Below are 26,407 nucleotides of genomic sequence, written 5' to 3'. Positions count from 1 at the left end.
AAAAGCATACAATTAAGAGCACATAGCGCTGCAGCCACCATTGTCCCCATCAGTGTCCATTATCAAAATAGTGCTTACCCACCAGATAAAGCCCACCGTGTAACAAGCCAAGTAAAAGGTCCAGCCCTTTATGGCGTTAACAAAAGGAGACAAGGCGGGACTAACCAGCCTAATAATCAAAAGCCAGCATTTTCGAAGGACAATGACACAAAGCCAATGACAAATATGGGCTGAGAGTGGACAAGACTTCCGCAGCATACCCCACTACAGCAAGCCTGGCAGCGCATGCGAGCTGCCGCTAGGCTCAACCTAAAATGAATGTCCTCGTGGTGCCCCGTGGGTGGCGGGACTAAGGGAGGATTGATTTTTATCAAGCTTTTGATCCGCTGCCCATGGGGAAACGTGGCGGCCCACAGGGCATTTAATTTTTTTTAATTATTAGGGCACGCGGAAGGCCCAGGGGGCAATATTTTAAAAACGGAATCTAGGGGCCCCAGGGGCACTCGGCGGGCCCAGTGGGCTATTACCTTTTTATGTAGTTTCGATCCCACCATCCACAGGGCATCCAGTGGGGTATTTTGTTTATTTGCAGTTTCGGGCCCGCAGGCCAAGGGCACTGGGGGCGATTTTGTGTATTAGGTTTTGGACTCATGGGGAAATATTTTTTTATTAAATCCAGAGCCTGCCGCCCCGGCCCACGCGGCAGACCCAGGGCAGCATTTTTTATGCAGAATAGCAAAAGTGTCGCAAAAATACTTCAAAATTTCCATATTTGTCCGGCAAAATTTGCTAATCCATGACCTATGTTCCATCTAATTTTTTTCCTCTGTGTGCGGCAGTGTAGGGTCTCTGTGTGCTGCAGCCATGGCTTTGTGCACCAGGAACCAGACCACGCGTGTGCGGCGAGAGCAGCTGGGGAGTGGAAGAAAAAAGGACAAAATATATGTCAGAGAAGACAGCCAGTGTGGTATGGCAATGCTGCAGAAGTAGCGTCTCTGCATATCAACATTGGGGGGTTCTATAAGGAGCCTTTTTCGCCATCTTGTCATTTCTAAACGCTTGCTCTATGTAACCGTGCTCACCTGAACGAACTAAGAAGGGTGGAAGGCTGGTTAGGCCTTGCCAAGATTTTTAATCTTGCCTAGATGCAGGGCTGAGCAGATGGCAGCTGCAAGTGTGTAAATGACTGATCTATCTGTCAGGAATATTCTCTCCACTAACACTTGCTTCCCTTCTCTTTTTGAAACTCAGGAGCAGCAACATTGTGGTGGTGTCACCAGGGCTTTAAGTGGAAGCGTTTTCAATATTATATGAAAGCCATAGTTGCTGCTTATTTATCTTATGCAACTAGCAACCACTTACAAAGCCAATAGTCCAACATGTTGCAGGTATGATGTTACTTGTTGTATCATACATCTGGATGACAAGCACAGAAAAGTTTCAAAAGTGTCAATCACCCCGCAGTGCGCTCTATTAAGAAGAGAAATTCAGCAAGTCTACAAACGGGGCATGTGCTTTGCACACCATGTTTGTAGAGTTGCTGCATATATTTTCTTAATAGAGCGCAGCTGGCGGGTGATTGTGGGCCTTGTTAAAGTTTTCAGGTTAATTGCAGCTCCCGTCTGGAGCTGCAATTAACAAGAAAACTTCAACCAAGTCACACAGTCACACAATCACCCCGCAGCCCAGCTCTATTAAGAAGAGAAATTCAGCAAGTCTACAAAGACGGTGTGTGCTTTACAGACTAAATAAGACGAGCTGTGTAACAACTGAAGTAAAAGGGCCAGTCCTCATTGGAGGTTACAAATGAAGACAAGGCAGTACTAAGGAGGGACTAACAAGCCTATTACGCAATCAGAAGCCAGCATTTAACAAGGAGGACAATGACAAGAAAATGACACATACGGGCAGAGAGTGGGCGGGGCTTCAATTCCATACTCCAATACAGCAGGCCTCGCAGAGCAGCGCATGAGCTGCCCATGCTCGACCTAAAACCATTGTACTCTCGACAGAATTCATATTTAGTTCTAGAACTCCTTGCATCTCATTAACATTAAAACCCTATTTGGATTTTTGGGATGCAGAAATCTGCTCTACATATAGCAGAGCGATTGTAATATAAACAAAATAACATATTGGAGACCAGTATGCCATTGAAAATGACAGTAAAAAACAGACTGCAATCAAACTGACAAATTGTATGGAATACAAGCATAGTGCTGAAAATTGATTAACACAAGTGAATGTACAACAAATGTAACAAAGTTTATTGCTCATCCCAGGCTGATTACAAAGTGAGAAAATAAGAGGGCAAATAGCACAAAAATATGACAGTGCAGAACTTGAATAATTATTTCAACATTTTACTTTCTCCTGATGATTTTCTGGAACACACCACATGCTTCCATCGGACTCAAACGGAGGGGCCTTATCAAATTACTTGCGTCACTAAGAAATGGATGATGTGAAATTTGAGACCGCAAAAGACCGTTCGGCCCCTTATGAGCCACAGCATCTTCAAACCAGAAAGCCTGTGATAGGCAATGGTCAAAATAACTTAAAATGGAGAAAACTGTTAAACAATTAATTGCTCAAAATGTTAGAGATATTGCATGGGCATATACACTTAATTATATCTCCTGTACACTTCTGGCTTCAAACAACTGACAGTGGGCATTCAAAATGGAAGATCATTTGCACAAGGAAAGATCTGACCAGAGAGTCAAGAGTCGACCAGTCAAAATCCAGGGGATTTCAGACATTCAAGGGTCTATATTGGGCTCTGTGCTATTCCCCTTCTTTACAGCAATGTGGAAGGAACCACAACGTCACCTATTCCACAAGTAACTAGAAAACACAGGTAGCAGAAAATCATGGACTGTGACATTCAGAGGCAATGCTGAAGACACAGCAGACCACTACGGTATGCTTCTGCATTACCCTACATCTCCTTAACATGTCCAAAAAGAAATCTACCCTAATGTAAACTGAGATCACAGACTGTATGAAACCTATACTAGCGCGATCATTTGTGATGCAGACCTAGCTTTCAGACCCAGCACAGACACATGCTTTGGCATTTTTTTTTTAATACACGAGGTTTAATTTCCTGGGGTAGAAGGAAATGTCGAGTGTTGGCTGGTGATAGAGGTGTGTGTGTTGGGAGGGGGGTAGGAATCCGTTTTTTGTTATGGTTGTCTTTTGGTATCTCAAATAAGCTAGATATCTAATTCTCTAATAGGGGTACTTTTATTTTGTGCCCAGGCCTATTTTCCGTTCTATTTTCTGACCCTGCATTCCTCCACTATAAATGTCTCTTTTTGGGGGTCTGCTCTCTGACATTGGCCCCTAAACGAGTCTTCGCCTCTGCTATTGTCTGCTGTGACATGTCACCCTGCTCCAAGCAGCGTTAGTGCGCATTTGATTATTTCCAGTGTCCGAGTGCAAGCTGCAAGTACGGATCCCTCCAGGTTTGCGCTGTGATGCACTTGTCCTTAGTTTCAACCCGAGATGTATCTAATACCAGTTTCAAGCGGGCCTTCTGCCAATTAATCTTCTTATGCAGCCAACGCTATAGATTCTGCATCGCTGATTTTTTTAGCATTAAATTATATTCATCTGTAAGCACAAAGACCTCGCATCCGGCTACGTGTACTTTTCGAAGCGCTCTCGAGGGAATGCAAAACCTAAACATTCCACCAAGGATCCTGTTTATGTGTTTATAATTTTTATCTGGGAATTTTAGTGCTGCTGACGGCAGCCAGACAATGAGGCTGGAATCTATACTGTTCCCCGTACCGTACTCTGCATTCAGTCACATTGTAAGTATGAGCCTGTGTAGGTATTGGCCATCAACACACTTAGCGGCTGTGGGCAGATTATGTGCATTTGTTTAAAGTATTCATGTTAATCGCAGCTCGTGACGGCGCTGCAATTAACATGAATACTTAAACAAAAGAACACATTATGCCCCGCAGCCAGGCTCCTCCTTCAAAAGAAGAAAGCAAGTGCCCACAGGCTGCCGCAAGACTTAACTGCTGCTCCCTCGTCTTTTGTTGGACTTGGTCTATTCTGCCGCCCTCCGCAACCAGGAAACACCCGTTTTTCGCGCCGCTTCTTTTAAAAAGCGAGTGGCGTGAAAAACTGGTGTTTCCTGGGATGTGCTGTGTGTGTGCGCGCTCCACACACAGCACTGCGCGCTCCGGGTAACAGAGGTGAGCGTGCGCACATGCGCACAGCTTATTAAGAACAGTGTCCATGACCCAATATCCTGGGGGTCTGCTTGAAGTTTCATTTTTTTAAGCGTAGGCATTGGTCCGTGGGACCACTGCCTGCTCTTAAAATGTTTTATTTACGTTCTCAAAAGGGAAGGGGGTCCTTTCGGGACCCCTTACCCTTTGCGAATGGCTTGTCACTAGTTACAAAACTAGTGATAAAATATTACTGTTTTGCAACCAGAATTCCGTTGCAAAACAGTAGTGTATATACCATACTGATTCAGTGTTTTGAAAGGTACGCCCTAAACACTCTTCCTCAAAATACCGAATCACAAATACAAAATGCGATTTGGTAACCAGTTATCAAATCGCAGTTTGTACATTTGAAAATGCATTTTTCTGGACGCAAATGGCCCGATTATGTGAATTGACTCGCTTTCGACCAGACAAATCCTTTATACATCTGACCCTAAATTCTGATTGGTAGCAGCCAGAAAAATAATTCTTCCGCTCCTTTTTTGAATCTTAAAGAAATCTTTAATGGTGAGGTATGAATTACAATTATTTTAGAAAGTTGGCATTTTCCTGGTCAAGTTTCTGGGAGTTTCCAGCTGCCTCGAATGGAGATGGCTCTCCCACTGGGAAAAATATATTGGAGCTAGGCCATGCAGAGAAGGGCCTAAACAGGGCTTTAAGTGGGCCGGGTCTCACCGGTGCTGAGCACTGGAAGTTTTTCAAAGGAGGCCTCGAAACGGGTCTCTATCGGGCTCTGTTTTGTGCCCTGGCATAGGCGGTCCATTTTTCCTCTGGACTGCTGTGACAGCAGGCACATCGCTGTGCGCGTACTCACACTGCTCACTTCTCACTAGTGGAGAAGTTACGGCATGACGTCATGCCAGGTGAGCGTTGAAGGGGAATCCTTTAAAGAGTCATTTTCTCTCTGGATTTCCCTTCTCTTTTTGAAACTCAGGAGCAGCAACATTGTCATGGTGTCACCAGGGCTTTAAGTGGATCTTTTTCAATATTATATACAAGCCATAGTTGCTGCTTATTTATCCAATGCAACTAACAACCATTGACAAAGCAAATAGTCCTGACTTGTTGTAGATTTGATGTTGTATCATATATCTGGATGCAATGACAGAAACAACAAAATAACAGTCCGGCGGCACATAATGCTAAGCATGGATGTTTAGCTTACGTGTTATTAAGCCATGGCCTTAATTACATTGGCCACGCCCCTTGGAGACCCCGAGTTTTTTTTCATCCCACTTAAAGCCCTAGGCCTAAGTATTGGGGGAGTGGGCATTACTGACAGAATGGCTGGGGAGGAATTGGGCCCTGACAAACTAACGATATAGATGTAGTAACGATCGTGAAAACAGAGGTTGGGATTTTAACGAGGGTAAGGTTTTATTCCAGACTTATTGTAAATCATATCCTTCAACGGTCAGAAGGCTTTCAAAGTAGAGGGATTGATGTTATGCCTTTCCTAGAGAAATCCCAATCCGGAAGATTTGTAAATAAGCTCCCGTTAAACCAGGCTATCTCTGATAGCATAGATCGCCCTGCTGAAATTGAAGACCTAAAAATCTGTATTTCTAAAAATGCAGGTCATGTGACATATAAAAGTTCCCGTTCCTTCCCTACCCAAAGAAACGCTGCTGAAGAGAATCCTCAATGGTATTGGTTGCCCGGCGTTTTGTCGAGCAAACCTAATAATAATCCTAAACCATATTCTCGTCTTTAGCAACGATTTGAAAATAATATCGTGGAATGTCGCTGGATTAAACAATAGCCCTGAAAAATTACAATTCCTACACACACTAGAGGCTAATGTGATTTGTCTCCAAGAGACTTGGTGTGTAGAGAATTTATTCGTAGGAAAGTATTATTTTTCGTTGGAGGGTGGAGTAATTCCCTCTAGGAGAGGACATGCAAGGGGCGGAGTGGCTTGTTTACTGTCTACCCAGAAAAAATGGAATTTTTTCCCACTATATAGATTCTAGTAAACTTTTCCAGGCAGTAACGTTGTTTAATTTCGGCAATACTGAAATCTGTAAACCAATCGTTTTGATAAACGCCCTGTCCTGATTGTATTTCAGAGGGACTTCCCCCCACATACACACAGACCTGACACACACTTTTTGTATCACTAGCAGGGCTGGCACCAAACCCAGGAAAAGTTAGGCAAAGGGTGAACGAACCGCCCCCTGATTACCCCCCCCCCCCCCCCCCCCCCCCTGGAAAACCTGCACATATAAGTGGCATCCCAGAACATGTAGGAGAGCAAGACTTTGAACCTGGACTAAGACAGCAGCAACACCATTTGAATGGTTTCCTCTGGTGGCCAAAGGATGGCAGACAACACCAATATTTTTTAAGTTTTATATAGCGCGAACCAGATCCAGAAGGATATCCGTGCGCTTTACAGAAGGATGGGAGAGTAATACTCCAGTAACAATATCAAATAAGAATGCCAAACAGTTGTAGTCGCAACAATCGTAGACAAATGATACACAGCGAGAAGAGAGGGAGAATAAAACTCCAGTACGATATCGGATAAGAATACCAAACAGTTATAGTCACAATAATCGCAAACAAATGGTACACAGCGTGTAATGTGATTAACAGGTCAATAACAGGCTGCTACGGGGGGGGGGCACACCTTACGTCCGAGAGAAGCAGAGAGCACATGATGGTAACATGAATGTAGGGTCATTCAACACCTGTTGTAGGATCAGTGGTGGTGCGCGAATGCACATTGCCCAAATTAAGGTAAACATTTGTTCATTAGGAAGCTTTTGGCTTCAAGTTTGAAAGCAGTAATTGATGATATTCTGCGCAGTTCCGGTGGAAGAGAGTTCCAGATCTTTGGTGCAGTACCTGAGAAGGCTCGACGACAAGTTCTCTTTTTATTCATGATACGTCGTTTCAGAAGGAAGTTGTTAGCGCTTCTTGAAGCTCTCTCGCCACGTGACAATTCAAGCTTTTGTGTTGGGTACCTGGGTGTGTTGTCGTGCAGGGCTTTGTGCGCTAGAACGATAATCTTAAACTGGATTTGAGCTTCCTAGGGCAGCCATTTAAGAGACTTTAGGACTGGTGAAATGTACTCATTTCGTTTTGTACCAGTAATTAGTCGGGCCGCAACGTTCAGTGCTGACCTTAGTGGAGCCAGGGTGAATTTGGGACGGCCACAGAGCGTAGCGCTGCCATAATCTAGCCTCGGCAAGACCAGTGCTTAGACCAATGAATTTAAGGAGTGTTGTGGCGAAAGCAGCTCCTGCCGTCCCACACCAGTTGCTTTTTTTAAATTGATCCTAAGTTTCTCAGGTCCTGAAATTCATTCATGACCCCTTGGCTTTTCATCCTTTCATTATAACGCTCCTAAGGCTGGATTGTTTTGTTTTTGCAGCCTAGTATTGTTGATCTAGTGGTTGGTGCTATGGTTGCATGCTATGTGGCCTAAATGTGTAAAAGAATGTCTCGGACACATGTTATGTTGAGTTTTTAAATGTTTATCTGACAGAATGCTGAAAGTTTTTTAAATTAACATTTTAAAGCTTTATTATTAATAATGAATACATTAAACCTGCTTATTGGTTTCAGTGACATCATGTGATCAATGTTTCTTTATTGTGGAGGTCTCTTGACCAAGTCAGTAGGCTTGCTTTATATATTGATGTGATGTCCAAAGCCAATAGGCCTGCTTTATTTGAGGTGTTACCCCTATATTGTAATGTTCCATCTGGTATACATGGGGGAGAGACACTTTGCTTTTGAGGGTCATGACCCATTAGTTGTCAAATGCGATTTCAGAACATCACCAGACATTTCTATCTGCCGAATGTATATACTTGTAAATTAATGCATAGTATTTAGAAGTGTGTGTGTAATTAATATACTTTTCCTTCAAATAAAAGCACTCACTTACGGGACAATCATTTTTTGAGTGTTATTATGTGTGCCAGCAAATGGTAATAACTAGCTCACACTACCTTGCTTGAGTAGCCCTTGGACTGCTCTGCTTCGCTACCCTGAGAGTCAAGCGCTACAATGGAGTGCTGGGTTTCCAGCAAGAAGAAATTGTGGACCTATTTCATAGGCCTCACATCCTGCTCAACTAATTACCCAATTTCTTATAGAACCAGTTGATATTTTCTCTGTCTGTGCTGCTTGTGCCATGTTACAAAGGGTTATGCAGAGACTCGTCAAATAAACATGGTTTTAATTTATAGGAGCTTAGACACTTGTACCATTAAGACTGTGCCCACCCCCACCACAATAGTTTAATAGTCTGGTTTCTTGCAATAAGAAAAATCTTTAAAGTAATTTCTGCACTTCTAAGACATTTGCAAGTACTGTACTATGCAGTAAGCTCCATTGGTGTTATTTTTATTTTATTTTCTCCACTTTCCAAAGCTGTTTGGCTGTGGGTCAGTGGCGCAGATGGAGTTGAGTGGCTTTGCCAAAGCACAGTTCCTCAGTGTCAACATGGCGTTTGGATATGCAGTCACTGCGGGAGCTTACGTATGTGCTGGAGTATCAGGTAAAAATATTAAAAAAATTGATAGATATGTGGATGTGACAGAGAAAATGTTCAATTCATGTGAGATGCACTTTATTATTGATTAGCTGCTTATGATGTTGTTAAACTTGTCTGAAGGGAACGTGGCTTGGCAATAAAATAGGTAATTGCTCTGCCACTTGCATGTTTGTATTTAATATTTAGGGTGGTACGTATCTGTGGTATCAAAATGCAAAAATACCACACAACTTTCCCCTTATCTGGTCTAAGTGGGGACAACATGAAGCCCTAACCTGATTGTATTCTGCAAGGTGACCTCCTTGCAAGAGTTTTTGTTCTTTCCCAATCACCACATTATCCTGTACCGCAGGGTAGGTGTAGCCTTCTAATGTCTCAAATGGGACTTGGATATAAAGAAAAATAAGAGGCAAATCCTTATGAGGACCTGGAATGAGAAAATGCCAGCCTCATGCATAAACAATTAAGGGGCATAAGTATCAAATACTGTATTTGCGATTCTCAAATAGCGTTTTTTTGGGGGGGAGAATCGCTGTTTGAGAATCGCAAAACGAGATGTAATAAAAAATTCGCAAATATTTTGCGATTCCTTGGCATTCCTTAATTGCAAGTTGCAAATTGTGAGTCTCAATTAAGGAATGGCTTCCCATTAATTTCTATGGGCCTACAGGCCCATAGGAATGAATGGGAAGACATTCGCAACTTGCGAGTTCCCATTTGCGAATGCAATTTCAAGGGTGTCATAAGCACACCCTGATGCACCCCTGAAATGAGCATGTGTGCACATGTGGCACACATACATGCCCTAAAGGCATGTATGAGCGCCACATGGCACTTTGAAAAATGCACATTTTGGCATTTTTCAAAGATATCGCAAATTACCACCAACTTGAAGTTGGTGGTAATTTGCGATTATGTAATTTGGATGCTTTTTACATCACATTTAAGGAATCACAATTTGCGATTCCTTTAAATGCTTTCGCAAAATAGGGAATCGCCAATTTTGCGACTCCCTATTTTGCGAGGGCCTTTTGGGATGATACATCCCAAAAGGCTTTTTCCCATTCGCAAACGGGTCAATTCTGAGAATCGGCTCATCTGTGAACGGGAAATGGGCTTCATACATATGCCCCTAAACCTTTAAATTTCCATGGGTAATTAGTCAACAAAATAATTCACGCCAAATAATGACTCAAACGATAATATTGCTCATGAATATCATTTACCTATGCCTCCGTTTCAATGGCCAAGAAACACAAATCACAATTAAATATTTAGTTAATGAAATCATTTAGTTCAAGTAGTACACAACATTAATAAAGACAGGTAACATTTGCTGATCACCTAGGGAATAAAAAAAAAAAGAGAACATGGCAAATATCAAATTCAGCATTTGGGTTATACAAACCAAATATGCAGTGAAGAAATGTAAGGAGTCACAGGATTGTGTCCATAACTCTTCAGCCAAAGAGTTATACCTGCACACTTGTCCAGCCGGTAAAGTGTAGGTTGAGTCAGTTTGAAAGTTCAGTTCCAAATGGAATAGGTATAAGAAATCGAAGTTGTCCAACAGTATGCCAGGCAGGGAAATTGAAAATGATAGCCAGCAGCCCTCACTCCTCCACGGGAGCAATTATACTTCTAAACTCAGTTTATGCCCACAAAGTATCAGTTCAGTCATTTGTTATGATTTGGATTGGTTGTCCACAGTTGGCTGCTCATGCTGTGATCAATACCTCACTAAGAATTCTGGATACATTAGGTAATCCTTTTGTCGAATCATCAATTCCAACAATTGTATAATTTGCATCCTCTACTCTGAAGTAATAACATTCATTTTATTCACTGTCTGCCCATTCCCAGATGCTCTCTCTGGGTTTGCAATTGTATGGATACATTTCTGTCAACAGTGTTGCTGAATGAGAATAGGACTTTTTGTTCACAATCTCGAGAAAGAAACTGTCAAAAGTTTTCATAGCATCTAAAATGACGACTTCAGCTAGTTCTTGCCTTTCTGAATGTCGAAAAGAAGCAGAACATACAAAATTATATGTTGTCATTACACAGCCCAAACAGGGAGCTCTTGACAAACTGAAATGTAGCCATTACCGCTCTTAAAGAGACTTTTATTCACACCATCCTAAAGGTATGGTGGCTTTCCCAGACCTGGATGAGATTGGCCAAAGTACTTCAAAGAGCCTCCTGTAACAGTCACTGTGGCATTGTCCATGTGGCATTCACTGCATTTCAACATTATCAGCCTGCCCTGATCCTTCATTCTCAACTGTCTAGGAAAGTATATCCTTAAAACCTTCTGAAAATGAGAACTATGACCCCCCCCCCCCCTCCATGTGGATTATGGATACTGACTCTATGTACATTACTTGGTTGTGTAAAGGGGGGGGGAGGTTGTGTGTGTTGCATATGACACGCGGCTGAAGCCACACTTTTGGTTGCTTTTTGTTTGTGCTACATTTAGTGGTGCGCACAATGTGATGTTGGAGGGAGAGCAGAGGCAGCAAATGTGAATTGCAGGGCTTCCCCAGAGCATCCTGGGGATCCTTTGGTAGTGGGTCAGACTGAGGCGTGCTGAGGACACCTGTAGTTGCCAAAGTACCTACACGTCTTTTTAACAGGCTATTACCTGAGGACTACAGGGGTATCAGTTGGACTTCCATTTGGAGTTTCTCCCATTGCAACATGGAGGTCATGCCACATTGCCACGACGTAAGGACTAACTTATTCACATGACCAATTTTGGGTCCTGGATTTTCCAGTGAAGTCTGCCTGCTTCTGTGATTGTGAAACTGGGCCATGTCTGTCTCTCTCCCCCTCGATGCGGTCTGCTGTTATTTATCTCCAGTACAGGATAACTTAACCTTTCTACAATTACTTTAAGACAGCAGCCACTTCTTGGTTTTCTTTTATCTGGAATTGTCCATGTGTCTTTTAGCTTCACCATCTTCTCATTTTAGAACCAGAGTTCTGGGTTTGTTGAAGTGTTGTGTTAAACGATCACCCTGACGGATGTGTTCCTCCACACGATCAAGAGTCCTAATGGTTTTAGGAGCATCACCATTGTACTACATTCATCATCCTGTCTACAATTTGCATGAGTATTTTATGTCCTTTCAGATTACCATAGAAATTACACAATATCCACTTCTCTAGCCTCATGTTTTGGCAAGTAGGGAGCAGTGGCGGCTGGTGACATTTGAAAGTGCTGGGGCATAAAAGTGTGGGATGAGTGCTCCCAGGCAAGCAAGAGTAGCAAACCAGCCCGACCGTCATAAGGGGGTTTCAGCGGGTGGGGGTGTGAAAGTGTATTTTCAGACTCCCAAGCCTGCCAAAAAATCTACTGGCACTACCCCAGCTTAACTGGTGCAGCTTAACTGGTGCCCAGCTTAACTGGTGCCCTGTTAATCTAATGCCACTCGCGGTGCTCCTGAAGCACTCCAAGGCGACACGTGGGAACGAGCAAGCAGTTTTACACTGTAAATCTCCGAGCCTGAAAGTGACAGTCCCTCTTGGGCAGCCTGTCCGGGAATAGGGCAATGCCAGAAGGGCTGTCTTAGCCATTGTAGACTGATGTGTTGTGACCAACAGGTGCTGATTTCTTAATGTTATGTGCGTTAACTCAAACACATACGCTCTCTTTAGATGGGCGAGTTCTTTTACATGCTTTAAAATGCACTCATTTTCATGAGTCGTGGTGCTGGATTGGTATTATCGGGGGTGGAGTTAGGTTGTGGGCAGATTGGCATGGCTCGCCGGCAGGGGAATCCCGGGCTGTGTCGTAGCCTGTCTGGTGCTGGCAGGGCCGGCTTTAGTGCTGGTGGCTCCTGGTGCGGCAATGTTTGTTGGTGCGCCTCAGTGACCACCACCGCCACAGATTCCCTTACAACCACCCATTAACAGTGCCCCTCAAGTCTTCATACCCATTCTCTTGTAGATTCATTTGATTGACTTTATAGTGCCACTCATACCAGTATAGAGTGTTGAGAACTTTACATCACACATGCATACAGAGGCAATGAAACTTAAATGGGTAAATCCGTGTATAGGAAATGTTAGAGGACTACAAGGTGTAGGAGTCATTCATACGGTTAGGCAGTATAGTTTAAGAGTCTTAGCTGTGGAGAAGCATGGTTGGGTGTTCTCTTTAATAATAAAAATTGATTTCTACCCAAATTAACAATTTTTCAGCATTAGGATCATGAAAGACTTGGGCAATCAATCAATCATTCAAGACATTTGTTGAGCGCACTACTCACCCCTGAGGGTCTCAAGGCAGCACGGTGGAAGGGGGGGGGGTTGCTACTGCTCAAATAGCCAGGTCTTGTGGAGCCTCCTGAAGGTTGGTAGTTCCTGGGTCTGCCGTAGAAGGATGGGGAGAGTGTTCCAGGCTTTGGCGGTGAGGTGGGAGAACGATCTGTCCCCGGTGGTCGGTCTTCGGATGCGGGGGACAGTGGAGTGGGCGAGGTCAGCGGAGCTGTCAGTTCGGGGTGTAGAAGGTGAGTCGTCTGAGGTATGCCGGTCTGATGTTGTGGAGCGCTTTGTGTGCGTGGGTGAGGAGCTTGAAGGTGATCATCTTGACGGGAAGCCAGTGCAGGTCTCTCAGGTGTGGTGTGATGTGGCTGTGGCGAGGGATGTCAAGGATCAGGCGTGCAGAGGCGTTCTGTATGTGTTGTAGTAGTTTCAGGAGTTTGGCCGAGGCTCCTGTGTAGAGGGCGTTTCCTTAGTCCAGCCTGCTGCTGACGAGGGCCTGGATGACCGTTCTTCTTGTTTCGGTGGGGATCCACCTGTAGATCTTGCGGAGCATGCGGAAGCAGGATGACGAGACGGCGTTGACTTGCTTGTTCATGGAGAGTGTTGAGTCCAGGATGAACCCCAGTTTGCGTGCGTGGTCGGTGGGTGTCAGTGCTGCTCCCAGTGCGGAGGGCCACCAGGAGTCGTCCCAGGCTGAGGGAGTGGAGCCGAGGATGAGGACTTCTGTCATGTCCGAGTTCAGCTTTAGACGGCTGTTCTTCATCCACTCGGCGACTGCTTTCATTCCTTCATGGAGGTTGGCTTTGGCTGTGAGGGGGTGCTTGGTGGGGGAGAGGATCAGTTGGGTGTCGTCGGCGTAGGGGATAATGTTGAGGTTGGGCGACGTGGGCGAGCGGTGCCATGTAGATGTTGAACGGTGTCGGGCTGAGGGAGGATCCTTTGGGTACGCTGCAAATGATCTCGGAGGCTTCGGAACGGAAAGGGGGAAGGCGGACGCTCTAAGTTCTGCCGGAGAGGAAGGAGGTGGTCCATTCCAGAGCCTTGTCTCGGATCCCTGCATTGTGGAGGCGCGTGTGTAGGGTGCGGTGGCAGACCGTGTCGAAGGTGGATGATGGGTCCAGGAGGATGAGGGCCGTGGTTTTGCCATTGTCCAGCAGGGCCCTGATGTCATCGGTGGCGGCGATGAGGGTAGTCTTGGTGCTGTGGTTGGTGCGAAATCCGGACTAGGACGGGTCCAGGATGTTGTTCTCCTTGAGGTAGCGGGTCAGCTGTCTGACGGTCTTCTCGATGACCTTCGGTGGGAACGGGAGCAGGGAGATGGGCCGGAAGTTCTTGAGGTCCCTCGGGTCTGCCTTGGGTTTCTTGAGTAAGGCGTTGATCTTGGCGTGCTTCCAGCTCTCCTGAAAGGTCGTGGTCTCGCAGGAGATGTTGATGGCCTTGAGGAGATGGGGTGCGATGGTGGCGCTGGCTTTGTAGAAGATGTGGTGTGGTCATGGGTCTGATGGAGAGCCGGAGTGGATGGTGTTCATGATTTTGATGGTGTCGTTGTTGATTATGTGGGTCCAGGTGAGCAGGGGATCGATGTGAGTGGTGGCCGCGGGGTCTGAGATGTCAGTGGGTGTCGGGCGGTCAGGTTGTTGAAGCTGTTGTGGATGTCGGTGATCTTGCGATGGAAGAAGGTGGCAAGGGAGTCGCACAGGTCTTGCAATGGTGGGATGTCGTTGGTGTTGGAGCTGGCGTTGGAGAGTTCCTTCACGATGTTGAAGAGCTCTTTGCTGTTGTAAGCGTTGTTGTCGAGTCGATCCTTGAAGGAGGCCCTTTTGGCGGATCTGATGAGGAGATGGTGTCTACGGATGGCGTTCTTGTGGGCTGCGTAGCTGTCCGGCGTCTGTTCGCAGTGCCATTTCTTTTCTAGTGTACGGCAGGTTTGCTTGGAGGCCTGGAGGTCTGCGGTGAACCAGCTGGCTTTCTTGTTAGTGTGTCTGTTGGAGGGTTTCTTGATCGGGGCGAGGGTGCTGGCGCAGTTGTCGATCCAATGCCTGAGGTTGCAGGCGGCGGTGTTGGCGTTGGTGGGGTGGGCTCCGGGCGAGGGTGGTGTTTAGCTGGTGTTCGGTGATTTTGCTCCAGCTGCGGCGGGGGATCTGTTGAGTGCAGTGGTGTGTGGTGGGTTTCCGGAAGGTGAAGTGGATGCAGCGATGGTCGGTCCAGTGGAGTTCGGTGGTGTGGCTGAAGGTGACGTGGGGGCTTGCAGAGAAGATGGGATCAAGCATGTGGCCTGCAGAGTGGGTGGGTGTTGTGACGAGCTGTCTGAGTCCGAGGTTGTCAATCAGGGTGGTGGAGTTCGTGTCGTTCTCGAGGTGGAAGTTCAGGTCTCCGAGGAGGATGTAGTCTGCGGAGGCGAGGGTGTGCGTGCTGACTAAGTCGGTGATGGAGTCGCTGAACTGAGTTCAGGGTCCAGGGGGGTCTGTAGACGAGAGTTCCTCTGAGGGTGGTGTTGGGATCGGTGTGGATCTGGAAGTGCAGGTGTTCGGCGGTGCTGAGGGTGTCGTCTGTGCTGGTCGAGACCCTGAGGGTGTTCTTGTGGATGATGGCGATTCCACCTCCTATTCCGTTAGTGCGGTCCCTGTGGGAGATCTTGTAGCCGTCCGGGATGGCTATGGCGATGTCGGGTGCCGAGGAGGCGTTCATCCAGGTCTCTGTCAGGAAGTAGGCATCTGGGGAGGATGTGTCGAGCAGGTCCCAGAGTTCGACGGCATGTTTGTGTGCGGAGCGGGTGTTCAGTAGTATGCATCTGAGGTGGTGGTTGTGTCCTGTCACGGTGGGCGGTGTGGCGGCTCGGAGGCTGGTGAAGTTGCAGCTCCGGCAGGCGAATGGTCCTTTGGTGTGCTTCGGTGCAGCCAGGAAACAGGTGTGCGGTCGTCTGGTGTTGAGTGTGTGGAGGGCGTTGGCGGCGTCTGGTGGCGTTCGCCGGGGCCAGGGGGTCTGTCGCTGGGCGCGGTCCAGGCGCAGACAGGCTTGCCCTAGGCGTGACACCATGTAAGGGGAAGTGGGAGGGAGGAGCAGCTGGGAGGCGGGAGCGGGGCAGCGAATGGGCGATCAGGGGGGCTGGGCCGCAGGGGACTCAGCGGCAGGAAAAACGAGAGGGAAGGGCGGGGGGTATACAGAAGGCAAAAAAGGGCAAAGGGCACAATAACAGAGCAACAGTACAGAAAAAAAGAATACAGGTGAAAAACAACAATGCAAGAGCAGAGGGCACAATCAAGGCAGGGCTAACAGAGTAAGGGGCAGAGCGAGCGCATTCTCGAACCATCAACAGGAGGCAGCAGCGGGCTCAGGGCAGCGACACACAGGTGGTGCTGTGCGGCGTGAGGAGCGACCTGCCTGGGAGCAGGTTCAAGGGGCAACAATCATAACGCTCTAATCTATACCTTGCAGTTTGCATTCAGCTTATTCCATCGATTTCTCTGACACAAGCAGTAACCCACTGACCTATTTAGCTTATATGCAATTTGTGATCTGCATGGTGCACGTTCTATGCAGCTGGCATATTAACCCTCTGCGCTATCTTACCATGAGTCAAAACTTTCAGTAGACAAAACTCTAATCTCTATCCAGGAAGAACATTAATCACAGAATTATGTTGACCTTTTTTTGTTGCCTGAAAAGTGCTGGAGGCCACGAACGCAAAAGTAGGTGCTTTTAAAATGAAACCTGGCGCTCCCATCCGAAGTAAGCATCCGGTGAGCCATCCGTAGGTGCTGGTTTGGTACTATATAAAGTTGCGCTACCTTGTGACAGGTGTCTGGGGCCAGAGCAGCACCTGTGCCCTGTGTATAAGACCAAATCCAGAGTGTGGAATACTCCACAGGTGCTTCTGTGGATGGTTTTGTGCTCACTGGTGGAGTGGGGTTTATGTGACTGTGCCAGGGGATGTAATTGACTTAGAATTCCTCTGTGGAAGAGTCTATAAGGTGAAGTTCAGGGAAGAGCCCAGAAGTTCACACCAAAGACATTCGTCTAGCACGCACCTGCTCCACACCTTCTTCCTCTTCAGAGGGACACCGCTGTCACCTACTAACCTGGACCTGTAGTTCTCATCCTTGCCTCGCTTAGCTTACGAGCCTCTCCCTCTTCCCGAGGGCTCCACTTCAGTCTACCCATCTACTACCATGTGCCCTGCGCCTCCTTTACCCATCTCTAGCCCCTGGACTTCCCTCTATCCTGCCCACCATTTCCTCTCTGTCTTCTCTTCTCCTTCTGGCTCTTGAGTGAGGAGTGACTCCTTCTGTTACACTTGAGACCACCCCTATCCTCACCCGCCTTTTACCCAGAGCCGACTTCATTTCCACGTACCTATGCGAAGTTCCTCTTCTGAGGGAGTCAACTCATTCACAAATTCCCCCCCACCCCACCCCCATGTCCTTCGTTTAACGACATTTAAAATAATAAAAGTGTCTCTGCTAATGCATTTTGTGCAGAGGTCATATGATGAGCGCATCATCTTGGAAGCCATCCGTGCTTTGTTTTTTGCGCCTCGACTTTGGAGTGCCTGCGACTAGTGGGGGCCCTTGGTCAGGGGCACCCTCCTTTGATACCTGCTGCCCAGCCTCCCACTCCCTACAAGGGGCATGCAGATCCACTCTGCCAATCGTCCTGTCCTGGTCTCGCTCCTGGGGTTCTGTGTTGCAGAAGGCGACCGTTAATAAGAGGGACACTCTGATCTCTGGATAGCCCCCTCCCCCATAGGCTGCTTACGTTTTGGGTCCCACAGTAGCTCTCCACTTCATGTTTCACACTTCACTTAAGGTGGCACCAATGAGTAATCTGAGTTCCAGGATTAGCAGCTACTAGCTTATTATACACTCAGTGCAGAGTTTTTAAATATATAGTAAAGAGAGATGGCTGTGTTTAGTCAGGGCGTCTCTCTGTTGCAGGGAGCTTCATTCTCAGAAATGTGCAACCCTCATTCCCCTCCAACCCCAGGGAAGGCTTAGCCCTCAGAGGTCAACTTTAAAAGGTGACCGTTCTAACCGTGTCCACTCAGTGGGATAGCTGTTTTTAGTAGAAAATTCGAAGGTCGGGTGCTATTTTTAGAGTGCAGTAAGGGCCCCCTGCCAGTGGACACTTCTTGTTCTGAGTCCTTCCCATGGTATTGTGGAGCCATGCCAAGCATCTCTATGGACTGCAGTGGGGACCCACATAAATCTGGCCACTAGTTATTCTCAACGGGAGACTGATCAGGTTGTTTGGGTGGGGGTGCATGAAGTGCCACAAATCATGGGCATAAAGCGGTCCAGCTGCTACAGCTTTTTGGGGGTAAAACGTGTGGGTATATTGGATGGCAAATGAATAATTAGCTCCTTATTGGCGGAATGTTCCATGTCACGTTTTAAGTCTACAGGGAGTAGCGTTTTGGAGTGGACCATAAACCAACCTGTTTGGTGTTCAAAGTAGGCACGTCCTCGCAATGTGGGACGACTGAGGTCGCAAAACAGGGCTCGTCCGAATCCTGAATGAGGGCCTCCCTGTGTCTCAAATTATGAACATATAGAGCTTGAACTGCTGGGCGATGTGTGTCCTAAAAGTGAGCCGTTGTGGATCAGAGGGTCTGAAATCCAATTACATTTGAAATTGGAACTGTGGAACGTGCAGAAACATTACTTCAGGGGCAATATTTTAAAATCGGTGAGATGCTGAAAAAAGTCACGGAGATGCTGCTTGCTGGTGTCTCTCCCGGACGAGCTGGAAAGGGTAGGAGGCTGATTAACTTCCTGCAGTAAATCCAACCACTAAGCAGCTCCAAGATTGGTTGGAGCAGACTAACTCGGCACTTATTTTAAAGCTGGGGGCCTGTGCCTGCAATCCCACAACTGTTTTACATCGCTGGGATTGCATGCTCTGAAGTGCGCATGTCAGATTGGCCGGCTATAGACAGCCAGCCAAACTGTCATGTGCACTCGGCGTCTGCCATGTCATCCTGCAATCCAGAGAAATCTGTCCTGCCCCCACCATCACAATCACGCTGTAACACGGGCAGGCAGCACACAGAATAATTAAATGTAAATGGGCTTTTTATTAATCTGTGCTTACCTGCTGTGCTCGCAGCAGGTGGGGCCACACTCCTCTGCCCATTAGGAGGAACCGCCCCTGGTAGGGAGGGTGGAAACAGTAGCTAGTGGGACTACACTTAGTAAGAGCAAGCTGTGCCAAAACAATGGGTCCGACTTGCTTTTTCAATTAAAAGCCTGAAATGTTGTTTTTGATAATGCTTGTCATAATTACTGGTAATATGAGCTCTCTCAGGCAATAAAGCAGTTTGTAGCAAAACCTAAAAAAGGGCGGTGTACCAAATTGATTCGATTTTCTTAGCATGTCAATTATTTTGTATTTGCCTTGGAGTCTGGCTTTGTTTCCAGGCATTTGTTAAAATGTAAAATCAAACAATTGAGCTATTGGATTTTATGTTTTACTCATTAGTCTCTTGTTAGTTCCTGTACCATGACCTGGCACTGAATTGTTAGTTGCACACATGCAGGTGCTCACCTGAACCCGGCAGTGTCCCTCGCCATGTTCCTGCTGAGAAGGATGACTTTTAAGCTGATGCTTGTCTACTGCCTTGCTCAATTCCTGGGGGCCTTTTTTGGAGCAGCTATTGTCTTTGCGCTTTACTTTGGTAAGTGAAATCCTGTACAAGGCCGACCTTATTTCTTTCTTGTGTAGCATGAACATGGTGTGAATGCCTGAAGCTCTTTCCCCTTTCACATAAAAGTTACCCAGTATCTAGCATGGTGGAGACAGTGGAGGAACAAAAATAGATAAAAATGCTGAAGTTAACATTACTTTTTCCATTGTAAGATGTGCAGAATCTATTATGGTGAATGTTGTCTTTTCTCTTCTGAGTATTGCCCTGCATAGGTTACAGGTGTCAACCAACCAAAAGTGAGTATCTGAATAATAGAAAGTACATGTAACTTATGTTATGTTCCACATGATAATCAAGTATTGTTTGATTATATTCCCAGTATTTTATTTAAGTGCAGGCTGTGCGGTCTTGCATTATTTGTTACTGATTTCTGAAGTATTTCTAGACGGTTGATAACTGTGTCTTGTTAACTCTTGTTCAACAGAATACGTCTTGCAGATTAAAAATAAGTGAAAAGTCATCACACCACTCTGATTGCTTATTTTGAGATTTTCTCTAACCATGAAATCATAGTATAAAAAGCAAGTAAAATGAGAGAAGGGTCATAGAGGAACCCTTCACACCAGGTGACACTGGGACAGGCCTGGTCAAAATGTATTGAGACTCTGGTGTCAGGCTGCTGGGGATACACATAGCCTTTGCCTTTTTACCTGCTGAATTTCAGTGCTGCTGGCTTTGAACGGCAAGAATAGCTCTATTTAAACAGGCATGAGCCATCAAACTCAAAATAGGTTTGAGTATCTGCTGTGCTAGATTTAACTTGGTGCTTAGAAGTAGCAGAAACTGGGAGGAATTGCTATAAATGTATTCGTGCTTTTAGTGAATGCTGCTGATGCCATTTTGTCTTAATTTTGGATACAATTCATATTGTGTTCACTAGACTATGGTTTTGATTTTTCAAATCTATCTTTAAAATGTATTCCTTGATCTGGTATTCTTGAGCGAGTTATTACTTGATGAAAGAGGGTTGGGGTTCCACGAACTATCCCTTTAATGTCTCATGGGACTGATTGTCCCATGAGACATACATTTCACTCAAATATGGCTCAGTGGGTTGTGAGGTGATTGCAGTACAAATGTTTTTTCTGAGGAGTTCAGCGGGGCTATAGATTCTTAGAAGGTACATACTACAGTATATAGTTTGAGGAGCCTTGGGAGGTCTGAGGTGCACAGAAGAGTGAAGGATTAAGGGTGTTGAGTAGTTTTGGGACATCTGGGTTATGTAATAGCCTCATTAATATAAGAAAGGCCTGCAAGCTGTCAGATAAATGAATGTGTTTGAACTCTGCAGAGACACCTTCACTGTTACTGCTTGTGTATTGAAGAGACTTTGTGTTCAGACAGTAATTCATTTTAAAATGTATTTTGCAGTTATGAAAGAATGTTTACTTTTGAACGCCTGTTTGAGTTCTGGATTTATCAGCTACATTTGACAATGTCTATCACCACACACCACTGCAAAGACTTCACAGTATCGGAGTTCATGACAATCCTTTAAAATTGATTGCTTCTAATCTCAAAGTGTTGTCTCCCTACCTCCTTTCACATAACTTCCAAACACACAAACCTATGGCGTTCCTCAGGGGCCCATCCAATCCCCCCTATTCAACATCTGCCTATCCCGCTTACCAAATCTGATTAACTCATTCAACCTCACCTGATACAACTTTGCAAATGACACCTAATCATTTAAAAAATGGACCGCACTGAAGACTTCTACGAATCAAAACTCGACGACTGCCTTTATGCCATAAATGCATGGACGATAAGTAACCATTTAAAGTTCAATACAGCAAAGACACAGATTATGACATGTGGAGAATGGTAAAACTATCAGCCTACCACCATATGGCCTAGGGAGCTTGGAGCCCTTCCATCAACATCAGGGGAAAAAAAATCTATGAATAACTGTGTAATGTTGTTAGCGTGAGGTATCAAGAGTAGGTCAGAATCCAAAGACTGCCTTCTGTACAATGAAAACATTACTTCACATCTTCCCGTACCTTTCATGCTCACATAAACTGCAAGCCATCCTCCGGGTTGTAACCTCTGAGCTTGACTATGGCAACAGCATATACCTTGCCGCACCTGCATTAATTGTATACAAAATACAACTCCTCCAAAATGCTGCTGCAAGGCTTTTTCTCCAACTACATGTAAGCGAACGCATAACTCCAGTCCTGCAACTGCTCCACTGGCTACCTATAGCTGATGGGCAACGTTCAAGGCACTATGCATTGTCCAGAGCCTCCCAAGGCAAAGGATTGTTAAACCTACAAGTTAAATTCAAGCAATACAAACAAAACACTGTGCTCTTGGTTTGCACCACTAATCATACCACCTTAACATAATAAAAATGTAGGAGGCACTGCTTTCTCAGGACAAGCCGCTAAGTTCTGGAACTCCATGTCGGCATTAGAAGCACCCAGGAGCATATACACTTCTGAAAACCGATGGAAACATGGCTGTTTTCTAGATAACTGCACCCTGGAAACAGAGCTCAGAAAAACATTGCACCCATCAGCGCAATCCTCCACTTGCAACCTACAAATTGCAAACTGCTTTCATGATGCAGTTATGCATAAAAGGGTCGGCCTGTGGTTTGCCGTGGCATTAAATAATCCTGTTCTTCCACATATAACCGCTATTGCCCACAATAATACTAAAACCATAACCTGCAGCAGTCGGCAACAAATTGTAACTTATACCGATTATATTCACATAAGATATCTGCCATGAGGTTGTCCATCACCAACACTGAACAGCCCCAAAAAATTTCACCAAATGAATATGTATGGAATAACTGGAGAGCTCTGTCCCACATTACTGGACAAATTTGGAGGTCTTCCATATAGTCCATTCACTGCAGGTCCCAAATATCTATACAATCTGACCACCTGTTTACATTTCACATAGACACTCAAATATGGGATGAAGATAAATGTAGATCCTAAAAGATTTCTCAATTTCTCTCTCCAACCATGCCAGCTCGGGACCGCGAGTGGACAACCCAGTGCAATAACCAGTTAAGCAGACTATATCATATGGACTACCATAAAGAGACCTGCAGAGCTGTTCAAAGTTAACTGCATAATGAAAGACGTAAAACTGCATGTTTGTCTCTTACGCCTCATCATCCGACACAGTGCTATGCTCTGCATCTATTAACACAATTACTGCACCTCTGTGGTTACACCTCCATGGAAACACTTCCCAGATAAGTGTTGGACTTGGCCCTTTTTGCAGGGTCATCCCTGAAATATTTGCCTTCCTCCTGTATTTTCTCTGACCTGTTGTTGGCTGTTTTATGACTCTGGGCACTTTACCACTGCTGTTCAGTGCTAAAGTGCATATGCTCTCCCTATGTAAAATGTATATGTTGGTTGGATTCCATGATTGGCTTATTTGGTTTACTGTCAGACCCCAGTAAAGTGCACCAAGAGTGCCCAGGGCTTGTAAATACAAATGCTGCTGGTGGGCTTGCAGCACTGGTTGTGCCACCCACAGAAGCGGCCTAGTAAAATGTGTCTAAGGTCTGCCATTGCAGAACCTGCGTGCAGTCTGGTACTGTCATGCTGACTGGGCAAGTGCACCCACTTCCCAGTCCCTAAACCTTCCCTTAACTTCATATTAGTCACCCCTATGGTAGGCCCAAGGGCAGGGTGCATTGTAAGCATAAGGTAGGACAAGCCCTGATGTGTGTGGCATGTCCTAATAGTGAATTACAGCCATTTTCGTTTTTCACTATTGTAAGGCTACCTGTTCTCCATAGGCCAGAATGGGCTGCTAGAATTGTTACATTCTATGATCCTAACAGACCCAGGGAACATGGTAGAAATTCGAGTTTAGTATGCCTGAACTCAGAATAATAAAATACATATTTTAGTAAAGTTTATTTTAATATTCTGTGTTTGCAAATACCACTTTTAGAAAGTTGGTATTTGCTTGCCTGACCATTTCAGCCCGCCTCTGCTATGATGTGTATCTGCCTGTCTGGTTGTGTGAGTGACAGGGCTGGGGAAATCCAGAGGGGCAGGGCTAGGTAGCCTGGTGGTGAATAGGAAGATTGGCAGCCAGATGGGTGGGAGGAGTTCACCTGGGCTCTGAATAGGGTTGTGCTCTGCTACCACAATGCTGGCTCCACCCCCTGTGGAGTGGCTGATATCTCTGCCCTGCACCCTGAATAGAAAGGCAGAGTCATGTCAGAGTGCTCAAGAACTGGTTTGGACTGGGCAAAGGCCCCTCTACCCCAGAGGAACAAAGGAATTAGGGGTATAAGTATTGGGACCCTGCTCCCAAGAAATTAGATCCTGCTGAAACAAGAAGAACCTCTGCCAGAGGAGAAGGAACTGGGAAAGCTGTAGGAGGAGTACTGTCCATGACCTGGGGGATTGGCCTGCAGTGGTTGCCTTGCTGCTGAAGGAGAGGAGTAAGACTACTGAAGACTTTGCTTCAACCTGTGCTTTAAAAAGATCTCCAAGAGCTTGGACTGAGCTTGCCCCCTGAACGAAGTCCCAGGACCAGTGGACTTCACCCCCAGCTCCCCAGAGTCTTTTGGAAGTGCCTGCTGCTGTTGTTGGGCCTTCTGAGGGACTGCGTGTCGCAAGGAGCTGGAAGCGCGACGCAAGGAAGAGAAGCGTGCCGCCGTCGGAGCTGTTGCCGTCGCATCTCGCAGAGAGTGTCGCCGCTGCAGCATCGCATCGAGCGGAGGTGTCTCGCATCATTCCGGCAGTGTCTCGCAACGCCGAAGAAGCGTGTCGCCATCGTAGTTGTCGCATTGCACCGCATCCAGAAAAGCGCCTCGCATCCACGGAGAAGCATGCCGCCGTCGGAGCCGCTGTCGTCGCATCTCGCAGAAGGGGTGTCGCCGCTGCAGCATCGAGCGGAAGCGTCTCGCAACGTCGGAGAAAAGTGCCGCTGCCAAGGCCGCTGTCGTCGCATCTCGCCAAAGGTGACGCCGCTGTAGCTGACGCATCGAGTCGAGCCTTCTCGCAACATCGGAGAAGCGTAACGCATCTGGAAGATCCCGTCTTTATTTCTTTTGCACCAAGAACTTCAAAGCATCTGCATCGCTGCAACACTTTCGTTGCCCTGCGTGTCGCATCTAAGGTACATTGACTTAAAGTGTCGCATTTAAGAACTTAAGAGAAACTAAGCAATCTTCTACCAACTAAGCAACCGTATTGTGTATTTTTAATCGTTTAATGGTCTTGTGATAACCCTATATAAAGAATCCTTATTTTTAAATATAAATACCTGTGTGGTGTCCATTTGTAGTGTTGTCACTTGGTTACTGTATGTGTTCACAAATGCTTAACCTATAACGCTCTGAGATAAGCCTTGTCTGCTCGCGCGAAGCAACCTATTGGGTGAGCAGGGGTTATTTTAGGAGTGTAACCCCTTACCCTGACTAGAGGTTCCCTGCTTGTAACCAGTACCTACCTACCTGTGCCAACCAGAGAACCCGGATTCTAACAATAAGAAATATGCCAACATTTTAGAAGAGGAAAGGGGGAGATTTACAAAAAAAAATGCATAATCGGGAGAATGTATTTCTCCCAGAGACTTCTTTTGAGGCCTGGATCGGGTCATTTGGCATGTATGGGACTTGAAAGTTTGCTGCTCCTGGATCGGATATCAGAAATGCAGATATTTGGTTTTTCCTTACCTGTCAAGAGCATGAAAAAAAGCGCTATGGCAGGCAGATGGAGATTGACAGAAATATGGTGCACTGTCCTTTCAGGAGCAGGTTACTGGTGGTGCATATGCTGAATCACATAAGACCAGTCCCTTTTGGCTCAAGCCTGCTGAGGAATCGAGTTTTTGCATGCATGAATCAGGAGGCAGGAGACTAGCCTTGAAATCTGTAGTCTCTGCCCTGAATCGGGCAGGATGGCATGCATGCATAGGATCAAAACAAACATCCTTCCAAGCAAACACACATGTTGTGCGTGGTATTCATAGGTAAGCACTACTGAGTCCCACCTAGGGGTTGTTAGTGCTATATAAATGATATAATAATTTGCTAAGCAGTGGGGGAGTGGGTAGAGGCAGATGGATAGTTGTGTAGGTACTCTGCCATTTTGGAGGAGTTGCGTTCTTTGAAAGTATGGGTTTCCAACCATGCAAATTGACCCGCATCCTATATCAGCACAGTTGTCATTTGTAGTTCTTCCACTGGGTGGTGGTGCAGGACACCTTAAGCGAATGATCTTGCCAATTCTTTTATTCATGCCCCTCTCGTGTAAATTAATTCCCTGCTAAAATGCTTCCTTCCTAAAATGAATCAAACTCTGAAACGTTTCGTAGCTTAAAGCATCCCTCCAAGAAACAGCAACGCTGGTATTCGGTTGTGCTTTTCATTTTATTGTAGTGTAAAGCAATACAACCAAGTCAAACACTTCAGAGTGCGATATGGAACATATTCTGCTCCTCTCCACCCACCACCGCCCCCCCCCCCCCCCCAATAAATCTGGTATACAAACTGAATGCATTTTGGACATGGGGGACTGGGGGGAACGTCTCTAGGACTAACATTTTTGCAAAGAAGTATGTTTTTTACTTTCATTTTCTCAAACTAACATTTTGTTCGTTGAAATGAGTTGTTCCCTTTGAAAAGCAAATGGTGCCAAGTTCCTTGGAGTAATGCTATTGGTTTTAGTGACACTTGTA

At 45.9% G+C, this 26,407-nt stretch overlaps 1 protein-coding gene across 1 annotated transcript in view; it reads left to right on the top strand.

The window, feature by feature from the left end:
* LOC146801715 (aquaporin-3-like) overlaps positions 1 to 26,407 on the top strand; it is a 45,976-nt gene that overhangs the window by 5,758 nt on the left and 13,811 nt on the right. Inside the window, exons 2-3 of the mRNA XM_085624034.1 lie at positions 8,640 to 8,766; positions 19,568 to 19,705. Of these exons, the coding sequence (XP_085480160.1) occupies positions 8,640 to 8,766; positions 19,568 to 19,705 (265 nt within the window). The remainder of the gene's footprint in view (positions 1 to 8,639; positions 8,767 to 19,567; positions 19,706 to 26,407) is intronic.

This window comes from Triturus cristatus, chromosome 8, assembly GCF_964204655.1.
Source record: "Triturus cristatus chromosome 8, aTriCri1.1, whole genome shotgun sequence".
NCBI lineage: Eukaryota > Metazoa > Chordata > Amphibia > Caudata > Salamandridae > Triturus > Triturus cristatus.
The sequence above is the reverse complement of the archived record's forward strand: the minus strand, read 5'-3'. Positions and strand labels throughout refer to the sequence as shown.